This window comes from Anoplopoma fimbria, chromosome 9 (assembly GCF_027596085.1).
Source record: "Anoplopoma fimbria isolate UVic2021 breed Golden Eagle Sablefish chromosome 9, Afim_UVic_2022, whole genome shotgun sequence".
NCBI classification, from domain to species: domain Eukaryota; kingdom Metazoa; phylum Chordata; class Actinopteri; order Perciformes; family Anoplopomatidae; genus Anoplopoma; species Anoplopoma fimbria.
This window is the reverse complement of record NC_072457.1, coordinates 26,942,627-26,961,759: the sequence shown is the minus strand read 5'-3', so window position 1 is coordinate 26,961,759 and position 19,133 is coordinate 26,942,627. Positions and strand designations below refer to the sequence as shown.

Below are 19,133 nucleotides of genomic sequence, written 5' to 3'. Positions count from 1 at the left end.
GTTGTTAGTATGACGATCCAGGAGAAAACACAGATGAATACTACTGGAACTCCTTTTTGATTAGACTGTAACTGCATATTCAGTGTAAAATATTCACTTTCACTTTTCTTTTGTCATTTTTGTATTTTCACCATCAGATATGCAGGCCCAGTTTGTGACAAAGGGTTTCCACTTCAACACTTTTCTTCTTAGTGGTTTTGGCAAAATGTAGGTTGGTTTTGTAATAATCAAACTATTTAATCCCAAATATTAGGTTAGTTTTGTGGGAAATTAGGTTTGTTGGAGAATTAAGGCAATGTCACCAAAATTGGTAGAAAAGATAAGATAAGATAAGATAATCCTTTATTAGTCCCGCAGCGGGGAAATTTGCAGGCTTACAGCAGCATAGAGTTAAAGTGCACACAAGAGACATAGTAAAGAAAGACAAGATAAAAATTAAAAAAACAAGTATTATAAATAAGCAATAAAAACAGTAGAAAAACACAATAACTGAAATATAATATTTACAGACAGAAAAAAACTATTTTAACTATTATTGCACAGTGTTTTTATTGTCATGTGTCATGTGGTCTGCTGGGAGCAGAGCTGGTTGTGCAAAACAAAATGAAAGACAAAATAGAGGCATCTTCTTCCAGACAATGCCTTCTGTTTTTTGGGGGGGAAGCTTTGGGGCTTTTGGTCTTTATGCTAATAATGTGTTTGAATGTGAAACTCCCCCTGACAAAGGGAGAGAGGAGGAGAGGGGGGATGGTGCACAGGAGCACAAGAGAAGAGGGGAGTCTTGGTAGAAGGAGAGAGACTTTGGTGGGCGTGGCCTCGGAGACGAGGACTTCCTGCTCGGGTGAACACGTGGTTCCGTGTCTGTCAGTGTGGAGGTTTGCAGCCCTTCTCTCACTCCTCTCCCCCACCTATCCTCCCGTGCAACACAGCAGACCTCCTCCTCTTCCTCTTCCTCCTCTTCTTCCTCCTCCTGCACTTCTCCTCTCGACGTGTGTGTGTGAGACAGAGAGAGAGGGGAGAGAGAGAGAGAGAGAGAGAGAGAGAGAGAGACCCTCCTCTACATCATCCCGCCTCGTTCTGTTTTGCGGTCATGACGCTGGAAGCGATCCGCTACCGGGCCGGGTCTCTGCAGATCCTCAACCAGCTGCTGCTGCCTCACCAGACCGCGTACGAGGAGATCCGCTCTGTGCAGGACGCGTACGAGGCCATCAAGTCCATGAAGGTACGGAGCTGCTCCTCTCTCTCTGTGTCTCTGTGTCTCTCTCTCTCTCTCTCTCTCTCTGTCTCTCTCTCTCTCTCTGTCTCTCTCTCTCTCTCTCTCTCTCTGTGTCTCTCTCTGTCTCTCTCTCTCTGTCCCTCTGTCTCTCTCTCTCTCTCTGTCTCTGTCTCTCTCTCTCTCTCTCTCCTCTCTCTCTCTCTCTCTCTCTCTCTCTCTCTCTCTGTCTCTCTCTCTGTCTCTGTCTCTCTCTCTCTCTCTCTCTCTCTCTCTGTCTCTCTCTCTCTCTCTCTCTCTCTGTCTCTCTCTCTCTCTCTCTCTCTCTCTCTCTCTCTCTGTCTCTCTCTCTCTCTCTTTCTCTGTCTCTTTCTCTCTCTCCCTCTCTGTCTCTCCTCTCTGTCTCTCTCTCTCTAGCTCTCTCTGTCTCTTTCTCTCTCTCTCTCTCTCTCTCTCTCTCTGTCTCTCTCTCTCTCTCTCTCTCTCTCCTCTGTCTCTCTCTCTCTCTCTCTGTCATCTCTCTCTCTCTCTCTCTCTCTCTCTCTCTCTCTCTGTCTCTGTCTCTTTCTCTCTCTCTCTCTCTGTCTCTCTGTCTCTCTCTCTCTCTCTCTCTCTCTCTGTCTCTCTCTCTCTATCTCTCTCTCTCTCTTTCTCTCTCTCTCTCTCTGTCTCTCTCTCTGTCTCTGTCTCTCTGTGTCTCTCTCTCTCTCTCTCTGTGTCTCTGTCTCTCTCTCTGTCTCTCTCTCTCCGTCGTGCATGTTATTTTTTTTCTTTTGTGCTCCCACTGCTGCACGCCTGTGTTGCCTTCTGCTTTCCTCTGTCGGCCTGTATTTATGTTTTGGGTGCACCTGCACCACCCGCCATCTACCCCCCCCACCACCACCACCACCACTACCATCCTTTATATATAGTTTCCACATTATCATCTGCAAGCGCGACTAGACTAACTAGACATCTGCACACAGCCATCCACCCATAGAAACACATGCCCCCCCTCCTCCTCCCCTTCCTCTTTCTTTGGGAGAGATTATTGATGAATTATTAATGACCTTTGCCAGGGTTTTTGTTCGCGTTTGGGTCTGGAGATGCACCCAGTGACACCTCCGGCTCATTTCTAGCTCCACACCTGGAGGCCTGACACGGAGAGATGCTCACATAGTTGCATGTTGTTCAAGTTCTCCAACAGCGGGGGACATTTTTAAAAATGTTTTCACTTATTAGGGCTGAGCAGATATTCACTCTTTTGTCCTCCCGGTTACACACTCAGACTGCAGCTACACGTTTGATGTGTGTGTGTGTGTGTGTGTGTGTGTGTGTGTGTGTGTGTGTGTGTGTGTGTGTGTGTGTGTGTGTGTGTGTGTGTGTGTGTGTGTGTGTGTCTAGGTGTGTGTGTGTGTCTAGGTGTGTGTGTGTGACAGAGTGAAGGAATGTTCCATAAGCAGAGAGGGTGATGTCATGATAATAATGGAGTCTAATGGGAGAGAGAGAGAGAGAGAAGACATTAAGACAGATGATATGATTAAAGTCAAAGCTTTTGGCTCATTGATCACCCACTTACAACTCTGTGGTGGAAAGAGATTAATAATCCACACTAAAGATAGGAGACATCTGTTGGAAGTTGTCATAGAGACCAAAGATGAGGACCACCATGTGATGCTGACTCCTCCTCCTCCTCCTCCTCCAGGTTCGGGGCGCCCCGGCCATCGCCATCGTCGGCTGTCTCAGCCTGGCCGTGGAGTTGCGAGCAGGCGCCGGGGGTGATGACCCCGTGACCTTCATCAGGGAGTCTCTGTGTCACCTGACTTCCGCTCGACCCACCGCCGTTAACATGGGCCGCGCCGCCCGTGAGCTGATGGAGTTCGCTGAGAACGAGAGCATGGAGAAGAACTCGGAGCAGCTCAGAGAAAGGTGGGCTGGTTAGAGGGAGAGGTGACCGCCTCCAATTACACAGCGGGCGACTGCACAGTGTCAGTTGGTGTGCGGTCATTTGATTAATTGAAACACTGATTAAAGGATGGGTTTACATATTTTACATTAACACTCACAGACCTTTTCTTAATGCGATTTTAACGTAAGTGATTGGGGGAAATTAACAATCCTTGTTCCATGAAAAAAAAAAAAACATTTCAAAGCTCAACCAAAGCTAATGGGAGGCTTCAGCAATTTAAATTTGGTCAAAACAAATGGGTGTCTTCAAAAGTTGCTTTATTTTACTATTCAAATCATTGTTATTTTTTTATTAACCCATGACCGGAGCACAGCAAAGATTCCCTGTCAGGGGGGGGGAACAAAATGGAGAACATTTTGCACTAAAAAGACAGTAACTATGGAAGAGACACATCTGATTTAATTAATTTAAATAAATGATGTTATCCTTTAGTTGCAGATTTCTTTCTGGTAACGTTTCCGTTTACTAAATTGCCACAAACACATTTTGGTTCTACTGCAAAATGTTTTCCACGAGTCCCTCTAGTCTGTGAATGAGGGCCTTCTTTAAGGCACTAATTCAATTTATGAACTTCTCAGCCATCCTTCTTTTCCATTTCCACTTAGTGGTGGTAGTTCAGGAGGGAAGACGAATACCATTAGCGAGTAAACATGAATAACCACGAGACAATGTGTGCTCCAGACTGCTTTGCAAGTGTTTTATGAAGAAGATAACGCATTTGCATTGAAAGGGGAAAAAATGAAATTATTTGTTTCCAAGAAAACTCCAGAGGACCCCTTTAAGATAAATCAACACTCTGTTAGAAAACACTGAGCACAAATGGGTTGCTTGTTCTTCTCATATAAAACTCAAACTGTGAACTGTAATAATCTAAACTTTTTCTTTCAACACCAGCTGCAGGTGTCTTTTAAAAAAAGTTTTGAAAGTTATCAGATCACATCAACGTCACAAATTGCAAAGCGTGCACACTATACTAAAATGTATATGTCATTCCAGATGACAGAGTGAAAAAGAAACCCTGTATACTGTTATTTTTGCAATACTGCTTTGCTCAACATGACTGTAGATTAGAGCTGCACATGCAGGAAAGCAGCAGAACATGTGTGAAGGTTTTAGAGAGATGTTGGTGTAAAAACAACATCCAGGGGGTTGCAGTCATGTTGGGACAATAGACCAGTTTTGGGTAGCGATGCACTAATCCGGATCGATATAGGCTTAAATACTGACTTTATTAGGCGGATCGGGTATCAACCCTACGTGACCAATCCACGTTTGATACAGTTTCTCTGTCAATGTCGTTATAAAAGCTGATAGTGTTTCTGATATGAGTTAGTCATTTAGTCACAGCGGGCAAGCGACTCCACACCACAACAGTCCCTCATGTTGGATCACATAACATTTAGTACTATGTATAGCGGTATACAGATTTTAAACGTGGGGGGGGGAAACACACCAGTTTCGGAGCAGAAATCGATCTCAGCAGATGCCCTGAGTTGAGGGATCAGAATCTTTATCCGAAATAAAAAAGTAGGATCGATGCTTTGGGAGATGTGAAACTACTTGGAACTTCCTTTCATCATCAGCAGTAAATGTGCTGCTGATGATGAATCTGTGAGGCTAAACGTCACAGTACAACAGAGGTGTGGTTCCTGTTAATCGCTATGAGTTAGTTACGCTTCCCTCTGAAACCGTAATACACCAGTAGGTATACTAGAGTATGCATTTCTTTATATTTAACTGAGCGTAGTTTGTGCTGAAGACTGATGCTGGATCAGTGGCGTGTATGACGTAGCACAGGCACATGGGTCTTTAAACTTGTGGGCCAGTCTCAAAAAATAGTTTTTGGACAGATGGCTGAGAAAACGCTGAGTGGCTACAATTATGTAATGGACTGATACTGTAAATACAAAGTAAGATGACCTGAGGACAAATATAATGCAGCTACAGTAGAAGAAATGAAAGAATGATGAGGTTAAAACCTTACAATAAGAAAAAGATTATGGATTAGATTAATGGAGAAAGAGGCACAAATAAACTGGAGTCAGGACAAACAGACACATGCAGACATATTGTAACTGCAGACTTGACGGACGCATTGAGTCCACAGTGGCAGATGGAGCCTCCTCTCAATTCCCACCTCCTCTGGCCCCCCTCCTGCAGTGTAATTGCCTGGATCGAAGACATGTTGGAGCGTGACGTCAATGACAACAAGAAGATCGGTAACTATGGAGCCCAGCACATCCTGTCCGGGGTTCCGAGGGCCTCTGTGACCATCCTCACACACTGCAACACCGGCTCGCTGGCCACAGCTGGATACGGGACCGCACTCGGTAAGGCCGGAGCCTCGGTGTGAGGAAAGAAGGGCCCAATGTTTATGGCACTGAAGCTGTAATAATGACTGTTTGTGTGTAGGTGTGGTGAGAAGCCTCCACGCGCTGAGCAGGCTGAAGCGCATGTACTGCACGGAGACGAGGCCGTACAACCAGGGGTCCAGGCTGACGGCTTACGAGGCGGTAGCAGAGGGAATCCCTGCCACGCTTATCACAGACAGCATGGCCGCCCTCACCATGAGAGAGATGGACATCACAGGTGTGTGTTTGCCTGAGGAGTCATGTGTTTTTTTTTTTTTCTTTTAATTCAAACTTTCCTCTTTTATCAGCACTGACTTTCTTTCCATCGTCTTCCCCCTCTCAGCTGTGGTGGTGGGTGCAGACAGGGTGGTTGCTAACGGCGACACGGCCAACAAGGTGGGCACGTACCAGCTGGCCATCGCAGCAAAGCACCACGGGATTCCCTTCTACGTGGCCGCGCCCAGCACGTCGTGCGACCTGAGCCTGGAGAGCGGACGGGACATCATCATCGAAGTGCGCCCCCCCGAGGAACTCACCAGTATAAACGGAGTCCCCATTGCTGCCCCGGGTAAGAAGCGTGGCGTGTTGGTGGTTTATGTACAAGGGGAAAAAAGTCATGAATGTTGATTTCAGAAGTATAAAATGACAGGAACGGGTAGAGGAGAGCGATGGGAAAACATTAAGGCTTTGAGAGATGGATGAGCGTGGTGGCCCAGTTCCAATGTTCCCTAAGCCCTGAACCCTCACAGACTTTAATGACGTCACTTGCAGAGTTAGTATCAGAGTTAAAGAGGATGCAAGGACTCCAAATGCTGTATGAGGGGGTGGGACAGAGGCTTGTCTCTTGCCGGTAAAGTGTTTGGTAAAGTTCTTGCTTCTGTCTAAACTTGTTTTAAAAGGGTTTTCAGATTATTATTATTTTTCCGGATGCCTTTTATTAGACAGTGACACTAGATAGATGACAGGAAATCAGGGTTGAGAGAGATGGGGAAGGACGTACGACAAAGGTCTCCGGCCAGAGTCAAACCAGAGGTGTTGCAGTTCATGGTCAGCACCTTGAACTCCTCGACCATCAGGGTTTCCCCGGCCATTGTTTTTTATATTGGCAGCAAGGCTGTGAATTGTGGGTAAATCCCCCAAGAAAGTCTGCATAATTGCATTGAACCCGGAGCCCTTACAGACTTATGCATTAAAGTCTATGAGTCCATAAGAGCGAACATTGGTTGTGTGTTTTAGGTTAGTTTGTTAGCGCAGAATTGAGTCATTTGATCTCTAATTACGTTGCCGGAGCTGAGGGGTGCCTCGGTGACATCACAGTAATTAAAGAGCTCATTTAATGAGCACAGTGGCCCCCGGAGGAGAGGTGTGCTCGTGCATTACGTGTCCCCTCTCTCTTTTACTGTCCTCTCACATCCTTCTATGGTCCTCCTTGTATACGGAATTTAAAAATTCATGTATGTTTTTATTATAAGACCTTTATTTTAAATGTTCGTACAGATAACAAATCCCATTAAGAGACCAGCAATTAACTGAAGTACTAAGAAGTGCTACCCGTGTAGCCAAAGCCCTGATATAGGGGATTCCTTTGTTCCATTGAGCTCCAAAAATGTCAAAAAACTATTAAAATTACATTAAAGAGACACACAGTTTAGCGCAAACTAATGAATAAACAGATGAGGTTAGCCATGAAACTTCAGAATCTCAAGAAATAATGGAAAAATTGTTAAAAGTAACAGTTAAAATAACTATAGATAATAATATCAGATAATGTTTAAAATAGTTATCTACAAATATTGGATTTTTGCTAAAAGAAACGAGTAAACTGTTGAAATAGTTAGCTAAAAGCGACTGATAACCTGTTAAAATTGTTAGTTTTAAGAAACAAATAATCAGTTGAAGTAGTTGGTTAACAATAGGTAGTTGTTGAATTAGCTTAAATACATAATGGTTCAATCAAAAGCTAAAATAATAAAGAAAGAGTTCAGAACAGTTAACCTCAACAGATAGAATCGATAAATAGTTGAAATTGCTTTAAGTAAAAGATAGCTAGTGTATTAGCTATAAACAACGTGACAAATGGTTAAATCAGATAGCTTCAAGTAAATATAAATGTTGTACATAAATGGTAGTATAGATAAAGGGGTTGTGGGGGTACCACCAATCTAGTATCGCCAACCTTTTTTTTTTGTAACCATGTCACTCATTCCTGTTTTACTGCAGGTATCGAGGTGTGGAACCCGGCGTTTGACGTGACCCCTCACCAGCTCATCACAGGGGGCATCATCACCGAGCTGGGAGTCTTCCTCCCCTCGGAGCTCCAGGCGGCGCTCACTGGCCGCCTCACGGCCCTCTAGAGCCGCTCAGCCCCGCCTGCTGGTCCGTGTGCACCACTGCACCTTAACGTCACACAGTCAAAGACACTCTCATCTCAACACACACACACACACACACACACACACACACACACACACACACACACACACACACACACACACACACACACACACACACACACACACAGTCATAGTTGTGGTTTAGTTTTTGGTTAAAGCACAGTCACTGTTACATGTCAGTGGTGCACACAGAAGAAGAAATGCTCTTCAGTCTCTCACTCACACACACACACACACACACACACACACACACACACACACACACACACACACACACACATAATCACTGCAGGGAGTCAAGCAGACACTCATGTGCAGTCTCCCCTAATATTTTATGTCCCTCTTTGTTTTTTGTGATGTTACATTACACCTTTTCCATCCCGTCTTTCATTCTCTCTTTCTAAATGGCTTCTGCAACGACAGAAAGCGCTCAGCTGGACTCGATCCCAAAAATTCTATTTGGCCAAAAAAACTATGAGGTAATTCTTCTTAAACTACAAACAAAAAATCTCAGTCTGTTTCTTTAATTTCAGAGTAGTGGTTTTTATTAGCCATGGTTTCTAAAATGCTGCTACCCACTTGTAAATACACATATTCTTGCTGGTAGTGTGTAAATATGTAGAAAACTAACTCCTAGTGAAAGGTACTGCTATTTTAACCAAAAATATGGTTGTTTGAAATTAAATTTGACATAAAAAATGTTATATTAACATTTAATTTATTTTGTCCTGCATAGAACATTTTGAAGAGGAATAATCCAAATTCATAGCTCATAAATACATTTACTCAAGCAGATTTTAGGGACATGAAAAAAAGTATTTTACCCTCAATTTTTACCCTGTGCAGCAAAATTTTGAATTTCTTGATCGGTCCTTGTAAGTCGGCTGAAGCCTGTGACAACACATGGCTGTAATTATACCTCACTCCTTGTTTGTATCTTGCTATTCCCAGTTGTTCTGTATCATACCACACCTGTATTCTCCATAATGTTCTTATAAATATGTACCCATAATTATTTCAGCACCATACAGATACTCACCATACTGCACAGGATTCTCTGTAAGAATGGAGGGGAAAAAAGGGAAATTGTGTCATCTTTTGCCATAACAGCTTTCGCTGTGATCTCAGAGGTCTGTTATGCTGTTGTATTTGTGTAATACAGGCATCACCATTAAAGGAATAGTTCACCCCAAAATGAAAGTTTGGTCATCTGCTCACTTGCATGTCAGTCAAGACTTAACTAATGTTTGTGCAACCACAAAATACAAGCTTCAGGCTTAGCTCAAGTTACTTATCAAAACCATTGTTTTACAGCCAAGAAAAAAGTTTAAAAAAAGAAATAATAATCAAACAATAACTTAATATCGTGATATTTGTAGAAGCACTGCTTTCCACTGAAGGGTGTGTTTAAATAGATCAGAATCAGAACAATAGAAAAGTGTCATTCAACTCTTCAGCTTAACTTTTTCTCTTCTTTCAGCTCATTTTTGGTTTGGTTTTACAGCCTTTAATTGAACCTATTTTTTTGTCTTTATGTTTTTTTATGAAACAGCTGTGGTAAACACACTTTACACTACCCGTTTAGCACCAAACAACTGACTTACTCGTTTATATTCTCCTCATGAGTTGGTGGAAAACAAATGAGATCTGAATTGAGAGTAAATATTGGACTTACATTTGTCAGTTGGACACAAACATGACTCCAAATGAAATGTTGCTCTGTGTCCACAGGATGTGTAAATAAGCGATTAATGCACAAAATAGCAATTAATGCAGGTTTAGATATCCACAGTCTTGACATTATGCAGGTATTTGAAAGTGTTTAGAGAACCAAATCTGTAAAAACATGGTTTTGACTTCAGTTTCTCAAAAGAGGGAAATATCAGGCCAACTAGTGAGACCATACACACTTTGGCTTTAGTCAAAAGGTTGATGAGAGGAGCAGAAGACTTCATGTCTTTATTTTGTGGTGAACTATTCCTTTAGGATTGTGGGGTCTTATCCACACCGCGTACCTGTATGCAGAGAGCTCTGGGACACCAACAATCAGAATGTAATATTCACATCAGATTAACTATCTTTTGTCAACACAGATTTCAGAGACTCAGTCACTTCCTGCCCTTCTGCTCGGTTCAGAATGTGTTTCGACTGTTTGGAATAATCTTCCTCCTGACTGAAATGCTGTTTTACTCCAGACTGACTTCCACCAGACCGTTTAGGACTACACAAACTGCTTTTCTCTGTAGTTTATCTCTTCTAGGTCCTGAAGATGGCAGAAAAAATCTTCTGATTTGTCTAGTGTTGAAAACGATACGTAGGTTAAATTTACAGAAATAGATCAGTAACTATTAAGATAACTTTTTTTTTTTTGCAAAAATCCCAAATGCAACCATTTGCTTTTTTTTTTACCAGCTTTATATGGATCATCAATTGCAGCCCTACATGTACGACTTTCTAGTTTACTTTTTTTTAAGTTTAAAACCTGACTGACCTAATATTTACCCAGAACCAGTAGACTATTATTGTGAAAGGCGTGTGACTGAGTTCCTGCAGTTTTTGGCTCCTTAGAAAAGTCCTAGATATGTCGATCTGTATGGGACTCACCTTCTCGCTGCACTGAATGTCACAGGTCCACACTCGGGGGCCCACACTGCTCACTGCCTTACAGGTGCAGCACCATTTTAACTCACTGATGTGAGCTCGCATTATGAACGGAGAGACAGCAACCCCTCAGTCCTTCCTTCACCCTGGTTTATATCATGTAGTCAGACCGCCATCTCGTCAAGCCCACAGATCTCTGGAGAAGAGCCTCGTCAGAGATGTGGCAACATAGTCTGCCTTCTTGACACCCCTCCTGACCTCAAACACTGCCCTTGTGTACTTTGTCATTTACTTAATTCATTTTAACAGGTGACAAATACACAACTTAAATTCTCTACAGGACCACTGAGAGTTCCAGAGAAAACACCCTAAAAAAAATGTCAACACTAATTGCAGTATCCATAGAATCATTGTCCATATCTTGATGTATTATAAGCTAATTTCTTGCTTCGCTTTCCAATTTTCCTCCTCTTCATCTGTCCTCGGTCCATCCATCGAGCCTGAACTCACAAAGATGCTGTTAGGTCACACACAAGCATAAAATAAACTTGTGCATTTTACTTTTATTTCTTTTGTACAGTTTAACACATCACTTGTTTGGGGGCAATTTTAGACAACGTTCCAGACGTATGTAGCAACTTTGTGGCCGTCAGTCCCGCCACGTATTTCTTTCTCAATCTTTAAGAGGTATGAGATTTTTGTTTGTCTGTACATCATGATTATAACTGTTTGGCTGTGGTTTGTTATTTTATTTCATGACATTGTGATTCCTAGTAACTAGGCCATTAGTACACCACACTGGGGAGGCCTCCTCAACCATACACACTACCTCTCCGTCTTGCTACACGGACTCAAACACTGAAATGCATGAACACATGCACTTAACATGCCAGGCTGCAGCAAAGCAGATTGACAGATTGTAGAAAATAAAAAATCCGGACTCAATGTCTCCACATCTCACAAATGTTTGTATCTTGAACCCAAAGTGACAAATAATTTGTGGCGGTGCTTTTAGTTTGCCAAAGTAGCCTAGATTTAGGCCAGTGTGTTTTGTTGGGTTGCAGCTGAATTGTTTCTGCGTTACGCTATGTTTAACACCATGCTTTTGAAGCAGCAGTATTATAGTACTCTGTTTAAAAAGATGTTCCACCATCCTCCCCTAAAGACACCCGACACACACCTAATAAAGGTGCCAAAATTCAGAGCTGCTTGCCAAGTATTTTCCACATTGATTTAATTATCAAAGCAGGTGTATGTGTATTATTCTTGATTATTAGTATGGCCTGCAGTTACCATGGAAGGAGTGTTGTTCAGATGGCCTCTTTAAGTGCAAGTATGTCATTGTTGTTATTGATAATCACTTGATCTGGTTTTATTTTGTAATGTGGAAACTGTTTAAAACTGGATTTTTTTTATACATATATGTATATGAATATAATGCTGTAAAGTGCAGTCATGAATTAAGAGATTTCTCTTTCACATCAATAAAGTAAAAACAACAAAACCACGGTGAAATAACTTGAGTTGTTTCTTTCTTTTTCAAAAACACTGAATGATATGAACCTGCGCTGAGACTCCTGTAGGTGGCGCCACTGTAACACGGAGGGAAGACGACTACTATGTGAAACCACGAAGAAGAACAGCTCCTTTTATTTCCGGTTAGCAAAAATGGCTCAAGGTTCAAAGAAGTTTAAAGCTGAGCGGCCAGGAGTCTCGAAGAAACAACATCAAAGCAAACTGAAAGGACCGAGGAAAGGAGGTATGAGCTGAACATCTCCACTGTTGATGTGATATGTCGCCGATAAGGCGGGAAAACGGTTTCTGTCCAACAGTATCAACACGTGTTTGAATATTTACAACATCCAGCTCCCAACAAATATCAAGATATGGCTTATTAACTGTTGTGCTCCTTCCCGTTAAAATACTATAGTCATTATTAAGCTCATTGACTGAATAAACCAAAACCATTCAACGCATGTGAGTTGTGACGCAGGTAACGTCAACGTTTTACGTCTCGTCACTTCGCTTTACGTCAACGTTTTACGTCTCGTTACTTCGCTTTACGTCAACGTTTTACGTCTCGTCACTTCGCTTTACGTCAGTCGAATTACGTCTCGTTACTTCGCTTTACGTTAGCTCACAACATAGACATTTAAACATAGATATGCTTGATATTTTTGATATTTCTTTGCTTTATTACGTGTAATGGTGTTTTTATTGAGAAAGTTAATGTTAACATGACTCACTTTATGTCTACTGAGAGACTTTATATATATATATATATATATATATATATATATATATTAGTCAAGCCTTTAATGAATCTGTTTAGAAAAACCCATCCTTCACACACACACAACGAGATGTTTGACCAGCTTTAATTACAAGAAGAAAGAAAAGCTTGATTTTTATAATATAAATTATTGTACATAAGATAAGATATAATCTTTAGCTTATAATACAGTAGCTCTACAACCTAGCTTCATCGAAGATCATGATGGGCACCTTTTGTTGAAACTGTGCTGTTTAATACTATTTAACAGTTTTTAATGAAAAGTGTTCATTTTTTTCTGTCCATCCTGTTATTGTCAGTCAAGGTAGATAACACAACTTAGTACAACAGCATAAAATCAAACAATACCATAATCTAAACAAAAACCTCCAAAGTGACCACAGAGGATTTATTGCAGCGCTATAGTAGTAGAGTAGACTGCATTAGTTATACCCAACAAATGGGCCACTGGGGGAATGTTACAAGGTCACAATCCTGATTTAAAATGTTTACCCTTTATCGGTCAGGTGATCAGGTTAAAACACAGTTTGGATTTCAGGGAAAAAAACGTTGACATTGCTGGTGAAGCCAGGGAATACGTAGCAAGCGTTATAGGCGTTTATTACAGATACAGCTGTACATCAATGACACTATTAATGACATGCACAGTTTACCAAACAAGACATGCTCTGATGTAGACGGTTAAACTTTGGGTTGAGTTAGTTTGGGCTACAGAGGCAGATCCAAAGTAGCTAGTGTTTTCTGTTGATACAGGCAGCTTATTACTCAGTGTATTTCGACTTAATGTAACACATGACATTTCAGACCTATCTGTCTGAAAACGGAGAATGTGTGTTTTTATTATTTGATTTGTTAAAGTGATTGCAATTGCATTTAGAAATTTGACAATGATATTGTCGTTTCCTTTTCTAAAGGGAGGGTCATTGCACCTAAGAAGACTCAAGTGGTTGAGCAACAGAAGCTGAAGAAGGTGAGGACGCATTTAACAAAAAGTGTCAATTTATCTCAGTCCAGTCCTTTCAAAACTGCACTTAAAACTCATCTGTTTAAATCTGCTTTCAACCTGTGATGCTAATAATTTTTTCTTGTTGTTGGTTTTTTATTTCTGTTTATAATATCCCTCTGCCTTGTTTTAAATTTTTATTTATTTTATTGTTTCTGTCTTTATCATGTAAAGTGCCTTTGAGTACCTTTTTTTTTTTTAAAACGCTATACAAATAAAATGTATTATTCAATCTGATATTAGAATCTGACAGTAAATACATTAGTGAGTCTGACTGATTACTATGTTTTAACTTGACCTCCTCTTCTGCTCCCTTAAGGGTCTAGAGATTGCCATCAGAAACAAGATTGAGAAGGACGTGACCCACAAAGCAAGCTTATCCCTCCACAAGCCACTGAGTGTGGTCAAAGGAGCTGAACGCAAAAGCAAACCAGGAGAAGCCCGTCAAGGAAGCAGCTCCAAATAGAGCTTGATACACCGACCTGAGGGTGAGCGTGCTAAACCTCAGGTCTAAGTCATGGGCTCCGTGAACTACGATTGTTTCTAGGACTCCTATTTAAGATATCTGCCAGCTCTGTGATGTTTTTGCTCCCTGAATGTTTCAGCTGACTTCAGGCTGAAATAGTCAAGACACTTCTTGCACAAATTCTAATTATTTGTATTTCAGTTTACAAAGAAATGTATAGACTAAGAGAAGATGCATTATTGAAAGGCCATGTGTCACTGGACCATGGGATTTACATAAACCACCACTAGGGGGCACAATACGACTTTATTGACCCTTATTTGTTAGCTTGTTTTTTGTTGTTAAAATCTTGATTGAAACCAAAATCAGAATCCATGATTATATGACCCTTGGGTTGTAATATTTTGTTGTATGATTGTACAGAAAACACTGAATAATCAGAGTAAAAAACTATGAATCTTACACCGATCACTGTCAAGAATCCTTTGAGATATGTTCAAGTGTAAGTTCCAGCCACCACTGATCATTTCTGTAAATATTTTAATGGTTATTATTTAAGATGAACAGACTTCAGTTAAATTAAGGCTCAGAGAGAAGTGCTATTGCACACGGATAATGTTGACAATCACAGGTGGCTTTCCCAATTAAGACCATATGTTTCAGTGAGTTATTTATCTGAATTTGGAGCCACTGAGAGCCCAGTCCTCCCACAGGCAGCTTCTTTGCTGAATATCAGTGACTAAGAAGCAAAACCGAGTGTTTACACTGTAGGAATCAGAAACATTATTTTAAGAGTGGATTAATATCCTCAGAAATAGCCACTTGCACCTGGTACCTACATTACCCACAATGCAACTAGATGGGCAACAGTTTGATCAGAGATTCAGAGTGTTGCGTTAGTAGCAGCGAGTGTAGCCTCGAGCATCAACTGGAGATAAGGAGCAGGCTACAGAGTAACCTCACTTCTTTCTATTGCAACACCAAGAATATTTTTTCATTTTCTAACTTGAAGTCTTCAGCCTCAACCAGCGCCGACTCAAGTGACATAAAATGAGGAAATTATCAGATTTTGTGCAGCTCCCACAGGAGCCACAAACTGTTTACAATATGAATAAAATAAATACTTATGTTCATTAAGTACCACGTAATGAGTTGTCTTTTATGAGGTATTTATTTAAATCCTTTGTGGATGTCACTTATATCTTATGCAGTCCAGCGGTGAAATGCAGGTCCGTCTATATGTGAGCTTCATGATTTGAGGTTTTATATGTGAGACGACTAACAGCATGCATTAAGACATCACTGCCATATGGAAAACAATCACAAAACAAACTAGTTGCTAAACTAAGTGGTAAAATACTATCAGCACAACAAGCAGTACAGATTCATCAGCACCTGTTTCTAAAGCAGGTCTGTGGTAAGGAACAGTGCACGTTTAGAGAGCTTTGATGGCCTCCATGCAGTGAGGGGAGCGCAGGAACCTCGGGAAGGAGTCTTTGGCCATCAAGTTGTAGATTCTCTGCTGAGCGTTGTTGAATGTGTTGGCACACGGAGAGTCCGTCACACTCAACAGAGCCTCCCGGGTCTCAGCATCCAAGTTGACCTGAGGGGAAAACGGATTTCAGAATAAGGTTTTCTTTCTTAGTTATAGTCAACTTTTTATCCTGACTGCACACATCACGCTCCTCTACACAAACCTCCTTTGGAGCGTCAGGGTTGATGAACTGGCTGTAGATGCCGCTGGACTTGGTCTTCTGCAGGTTTAAAGAGGCAACCCTGTAGTCCTCACAGGCCAGCCAGAACTCCAGGTTCTCCTCACTGAACTCTGAACGCAGGAAATCACGGAACGCCTGCCGACCACCTGGGAGAGAGAAAAATAAACCAGACGGTGCGAAACAGGAATACAAATCAATCAGGACAGGACAAGACCAGACATGACAACACAAAGTGGGACGAAAAAAAAGCATGTTGGAAACATCTCGAACCTTAAATACGGCCAAAACGTCAAAGTCAGATCTTCTCATGCTTGCTTGGCTCTGAGATACCTTTCTATAGGGTTCACGGATCAATCCTTAAAACACCTCTGCCAAGCTGCTCTGTCATCGACAATTTACAGGAGAGGATTTATTTGAAGGTTTTTATGTATTTAATATGAGTTATTATAGGTGGGACTATGTAACTTGAGCAGCAGCCAATGTACACAAATGTGACATTTAACAGGAATAATGGTAAATGTTAAAATGTTGTGTACAGTAACACAATAAGAGCAGTCCGAGACGCCTGAGATCTGACTCAGCAGTTATACAATCGTCTCTATATAAAGTTTGCTAGCCACCAAAGCTACTGGTCATACCAGACCATCTAAGAGTGTATTGAATTGAGCCATATATGTCAGTTGTTTTTTAGTGTATATGAAATTAACTTTATTTGCAAGAAGAATATTATATTTCTTCTTTTCACATAGTGTTGCTTTATTATTTGCAATAAGTTATTTTTATAGTGAATCTTTTGGTCAGTTAATCTTTGTATCAGAACAGTCAAGTATTTAAATTTTGAACACATTTCTAATGAAATGCTAACCACAGTAATACTCAGTCAGTGTTATTGCATTATACTATTGCACCTGGGGAGGATGACCTGTTGTTCCTGAGGATTAGTGTTGTATAAGAGGAGACGTGTACAGACATAAGTACTGCAGGATGTAAGTATGAAACTACCTGCTGTGCCAGATTAACGCAGTGTTCCTGTTCTGCATTACACATGGCAGAAATGTTGAAAAGCAGGCATTTTGACTTGCCAGAGCAGCATAGGTATTACTAATAAAATAAATGATGGCTCTGTACTAGTCAAGTGTCCTAATGAGCTGTGACGCTGAGCCAGCATGCACAATACCAGGATCCTGAAACTGAATCAGCTAAATGAGTTAAATTCTGACTTTATAATTGAATCTGATTTTGTGCTTTTCCTATTGTGACATGTCAAAATGTCTTCCATACAACAGACCTGTTGTTTGCGTTATTGAAACATTTAACTGACTTTGGAAGCAGTGTTAAAATAATTAAACGAAAAAATCTTACTTTTGCTGTTCAGCAGAGTTTCCAGGTCCTGAAGAGCTTTTCCATCCTGAACCCTGAGAAGAGAGAGAAATGGTCAAAATTCTGCTTCACTGTGATAACTGCCAGATGAGCGGATTTAATAGTTATTTGGATTAAGGGGTTTCTTTAGTTTACTTTTGCTTGTGGTGCGTTTCCCCCAGATGGCTTAACTTCACCCTCATCTCTTTTGCCCTGAAACACACGTACAACACTTCATAATACAAACTCTGCAATCAGGGAATCACTTATTCACATAGAAAACATGATGACCCGGTTGCGTACTTACTTCTCCAGGCATGATGAGGGCAGTGAGGAGAGCCCTTTACACATCGAGGCGTGTAGTTTGAGAAAACCTGCAACGGTAAAATGAACAGCCTGTGCAGTATTTGATCACAGGAGGCAATTTATTCAGAGTTTATGAGTCAGACTCCCAAACCAGTGTGCTGCTTATTTATATGGCCTACCTGTCTGCTATCTGATCCTTCAATCTGCTCCCCTCGGAGCAGCGGGTGAAGAGATGGGATTAGAGTGAATAGAGGTGAATGAGAGAGGTGGTGTACGTGCTTACTGACGACGCAGGCCTGTCAACAGGAGATAGAAAGCGACTCGGCACATATAATGGGAAAATTAAAGCAGTGGGAACTCCATTGTGTGTGTGGTCAGGCATCAGTACTTGTCTTAAAAGACAATCCTAAAATAAAACTAGACCGACATTTTGAGTGTTTTATCACAAGAGAATAAAGTGATGAGAGGGGAGCAGGTGGGCTGATGTCATCACTGATCTCTGGAGAGTCAGAGGACTGTAGGATGTAGAAGTGAGTGTTGAATGTCGAAGGATGTGGGCAAAATAAGACATAACACCCAACATGTCATTTAATTCAGCCCCTCTGCAATAAGCAACATACCACTATATTGCTTGTCTTCTTTCCTTCTTCCTTTTTCTCATTTGTTATGACTTGAAACTTTTCTTAATTTGGTAATTCACCTATGTGGCTCTCAGCAGTCAATTCTTATCTCTATATCATTGTACATTGTAATGTTGAATACACTTATTGTAAGTCGCTTTGGATAAAAGCGTCTGCTAAATGACTGTAATGTAATGTACAATATTATATATCATTAAAAAAACACAAAAATGTCACTTTAAGGTATAATGTCAAATTTTGTACGACTCTTTGTCAGAGCCTGAGTGTGTTGGTGTGTGTGTTTTGTAATTTTACAGTGCATTGTCAGGGGGGCACCTCCAAATCCCCATGTGGCCTCCAAGCTCATTATTGATTCCCATTTTTAAATACATAGGATCAATTTTGAGAAAGAAAAAATGCCTCTCAGTGGCATGTTACTATTAAAAGTGGTGGAATAAGTCGGTTCTTTTACTTAAAGCTGCCCTCCACTCAGAAATGTGTTTTACTTATTGGACCTTCATTTTGACATTTGACCTTCACTGTGCTGAATGATGAATGTGTTCATTCTGTTTTCACAGTCCAAGAGGAATGTCTGAATATGTCGTAATAGTCATGTCCGGAGTCCATCTTTCAGTAAATGTACATAAAAGTACAAAGTGTGTATATGTATATATATATATACATTTAAAAATACAAGAAAAGTACAGCGAGTAGAGGAGTGTTTTAATATGTCGTTATTATCATGTTTGGAGTGGATAAGATAGATAAGATAAGATAAGATAAGATAATCCTTTATTAGTCCCGCAGCGGGGAAATTTGCAGACTTACAACAGCGCAGAGTAAAGTGCACACAAGAGACATAGCA

The 19,133-nt window shown here is 41.0% G+C and overlaps 3 protein-coding genes across 4 annotated transcripts; 2 read left to right on the top strand and 1 right to left on the bottom strand.

Moving 5' to 3' along the window:
* The first annotated feature begins 852 nt into the window (after positions 1-852).
* mri1 (methylthioribose-1-phosphate isomerase 1) lies at positions 853-12,175 on the top strand. Of its 2 annotated transcripts, XR_008531427.1 has the most exons (7): positions 853-1,222; positions 2,898-3,121; positions 5,322-5,491; positions 5,574-5,750; positions 5,856-6,080; positions 7,733-11,839; positions 12,090-12,175. XR_008531427.1 is itself a non-coding variant. In XM_054605244.1 (6 exons), the coding sequence occupies exons 1-6, from the start codon at positions 1,091-1,093 to the stop codon at positions 7,864-7,866; spliced, it is 1,062 nt and encodes a 353-aa protein (XP_054461219.1). In that variant the 5' UTR covers positions 853-1,090; the 3' UTR covers positions 7,867-11,980. The 2 variants fall into 2 exon arrangements, 1 of the variants encoding a protein (XP_054461219.1); XM_054605244.1 differs by lacking the exon at positions 12,090-12,175 and having other exon boundaries at positions 7,733-11,980.
* On the top strand, positions 12,116-15,312 carry c9h19orf53 (chromosome 9 C19orf53 homolog). Its single transcript, XM_054605253.1, has 3 exons — positions 12,116-12,265; positions 13,714-13,769; positions 14,122-15,312. The coding sequence occupies exons 1-3, from the start codon at positions 12,175-12,177 to the stop codon at positions 14,266-14,268; spliced, it is 294 nt and encodes a 97-aa protein (XP_054461228.1). The 5' UTR covers positions 12,116-12,174; the 3' UTR covers positions 14,269-15,312.
* Positions 15,313-15,422: 110 nt separating this feature from the next.
* Positions 15,423-18,475, bottom strand: si:ch211-196h16.12 (regulator of G-protein signaling 5). The gene is made up of 5 exons (XM_054605251.1): positions 17,650-18,475; positions 17,499-17,555; positions 17,346-17,398; positions 15,966-16,129; positions 15,423-15,871 (listed from the first exon to the last, which is right to left on the bottom strand). Exons 1-5 carry the CDS (start codon positions 17,691-17,693, stop codon positions 15,704-15,706), a joined length of 486 nt encoding a protein of 161 aa, XP_054461226.1. The 5' UTR covers positions 17,694-18,475; the 3' UTR covers positions 15,423-15,703.
* Between the last annotated feature and the right edge of the window lie 658 nt (positions 18,476-19,133).

Coding starts and splice junctions, on each gene's coding strand:
- mri1 (XM_054605244.1), top strand. CDS start 1,091: ATGACGCTGGAAGCGATCCGCTACCGGGCCGGGTCTCTGCAGATCCTC. Junction 1,223..2,897: donor AGGCCATCAAGTCCATGAAG/GTACGGAGCTGC, acceptor CTCCTCCTCCAG/GTTCGGGGCGCCCCGGCCAT. Junction 5,492..5,573: donor TGGATACGGGACCGCACTCG/GTAAGGCCGGAG, acceptor GTTTGTGTGTAG/GTGTGGTGAGAAGCCTCCAC.
- c9h19orf53 (XM_054605253.1), top strand. CDS start 12,175: ATGGCTCAAGGTTCAAAGAAGTTTAAAGCTGAGCGGCCAGGAGTCTCG. Junction 12,266..13,713: donor GAAAGGACCGAGGAAAGGAG/GTATGAGCTGAA, acceptor CCTTTTCTAAAG/GGAGGGTCATTGCACCTAAG. Junction 13,770..14,121: donor AGCAACAGAAGCTGAAGAAG/GTGAGGACGCAT, acceptor TGCTCCCTTAAG/GGTCTAGAGATTGCCATCAG.
- si:ch211-196h16.12 (XM_054605251.1), bottom strand. CDS start 17,693: ATGTGTAAAGGGCTCTCCTCACTGCCCTCATCATGCCTGGAGAA. Junction 17,399..17,498: donor GAAACGCACCACAAGCAAAA/GTAAACTAAAGA, acceptor CTCTCTTCTCAG/GGTTCAGGATGGAAAAGCTC. Junction 16,130..17,345: donor AACTCTGCTGAACAGCAAAA/GTAAGATTTTTT, acceptor TCTCTCTCCCAG/GTGGTCGGCAGGCGTTCCGT.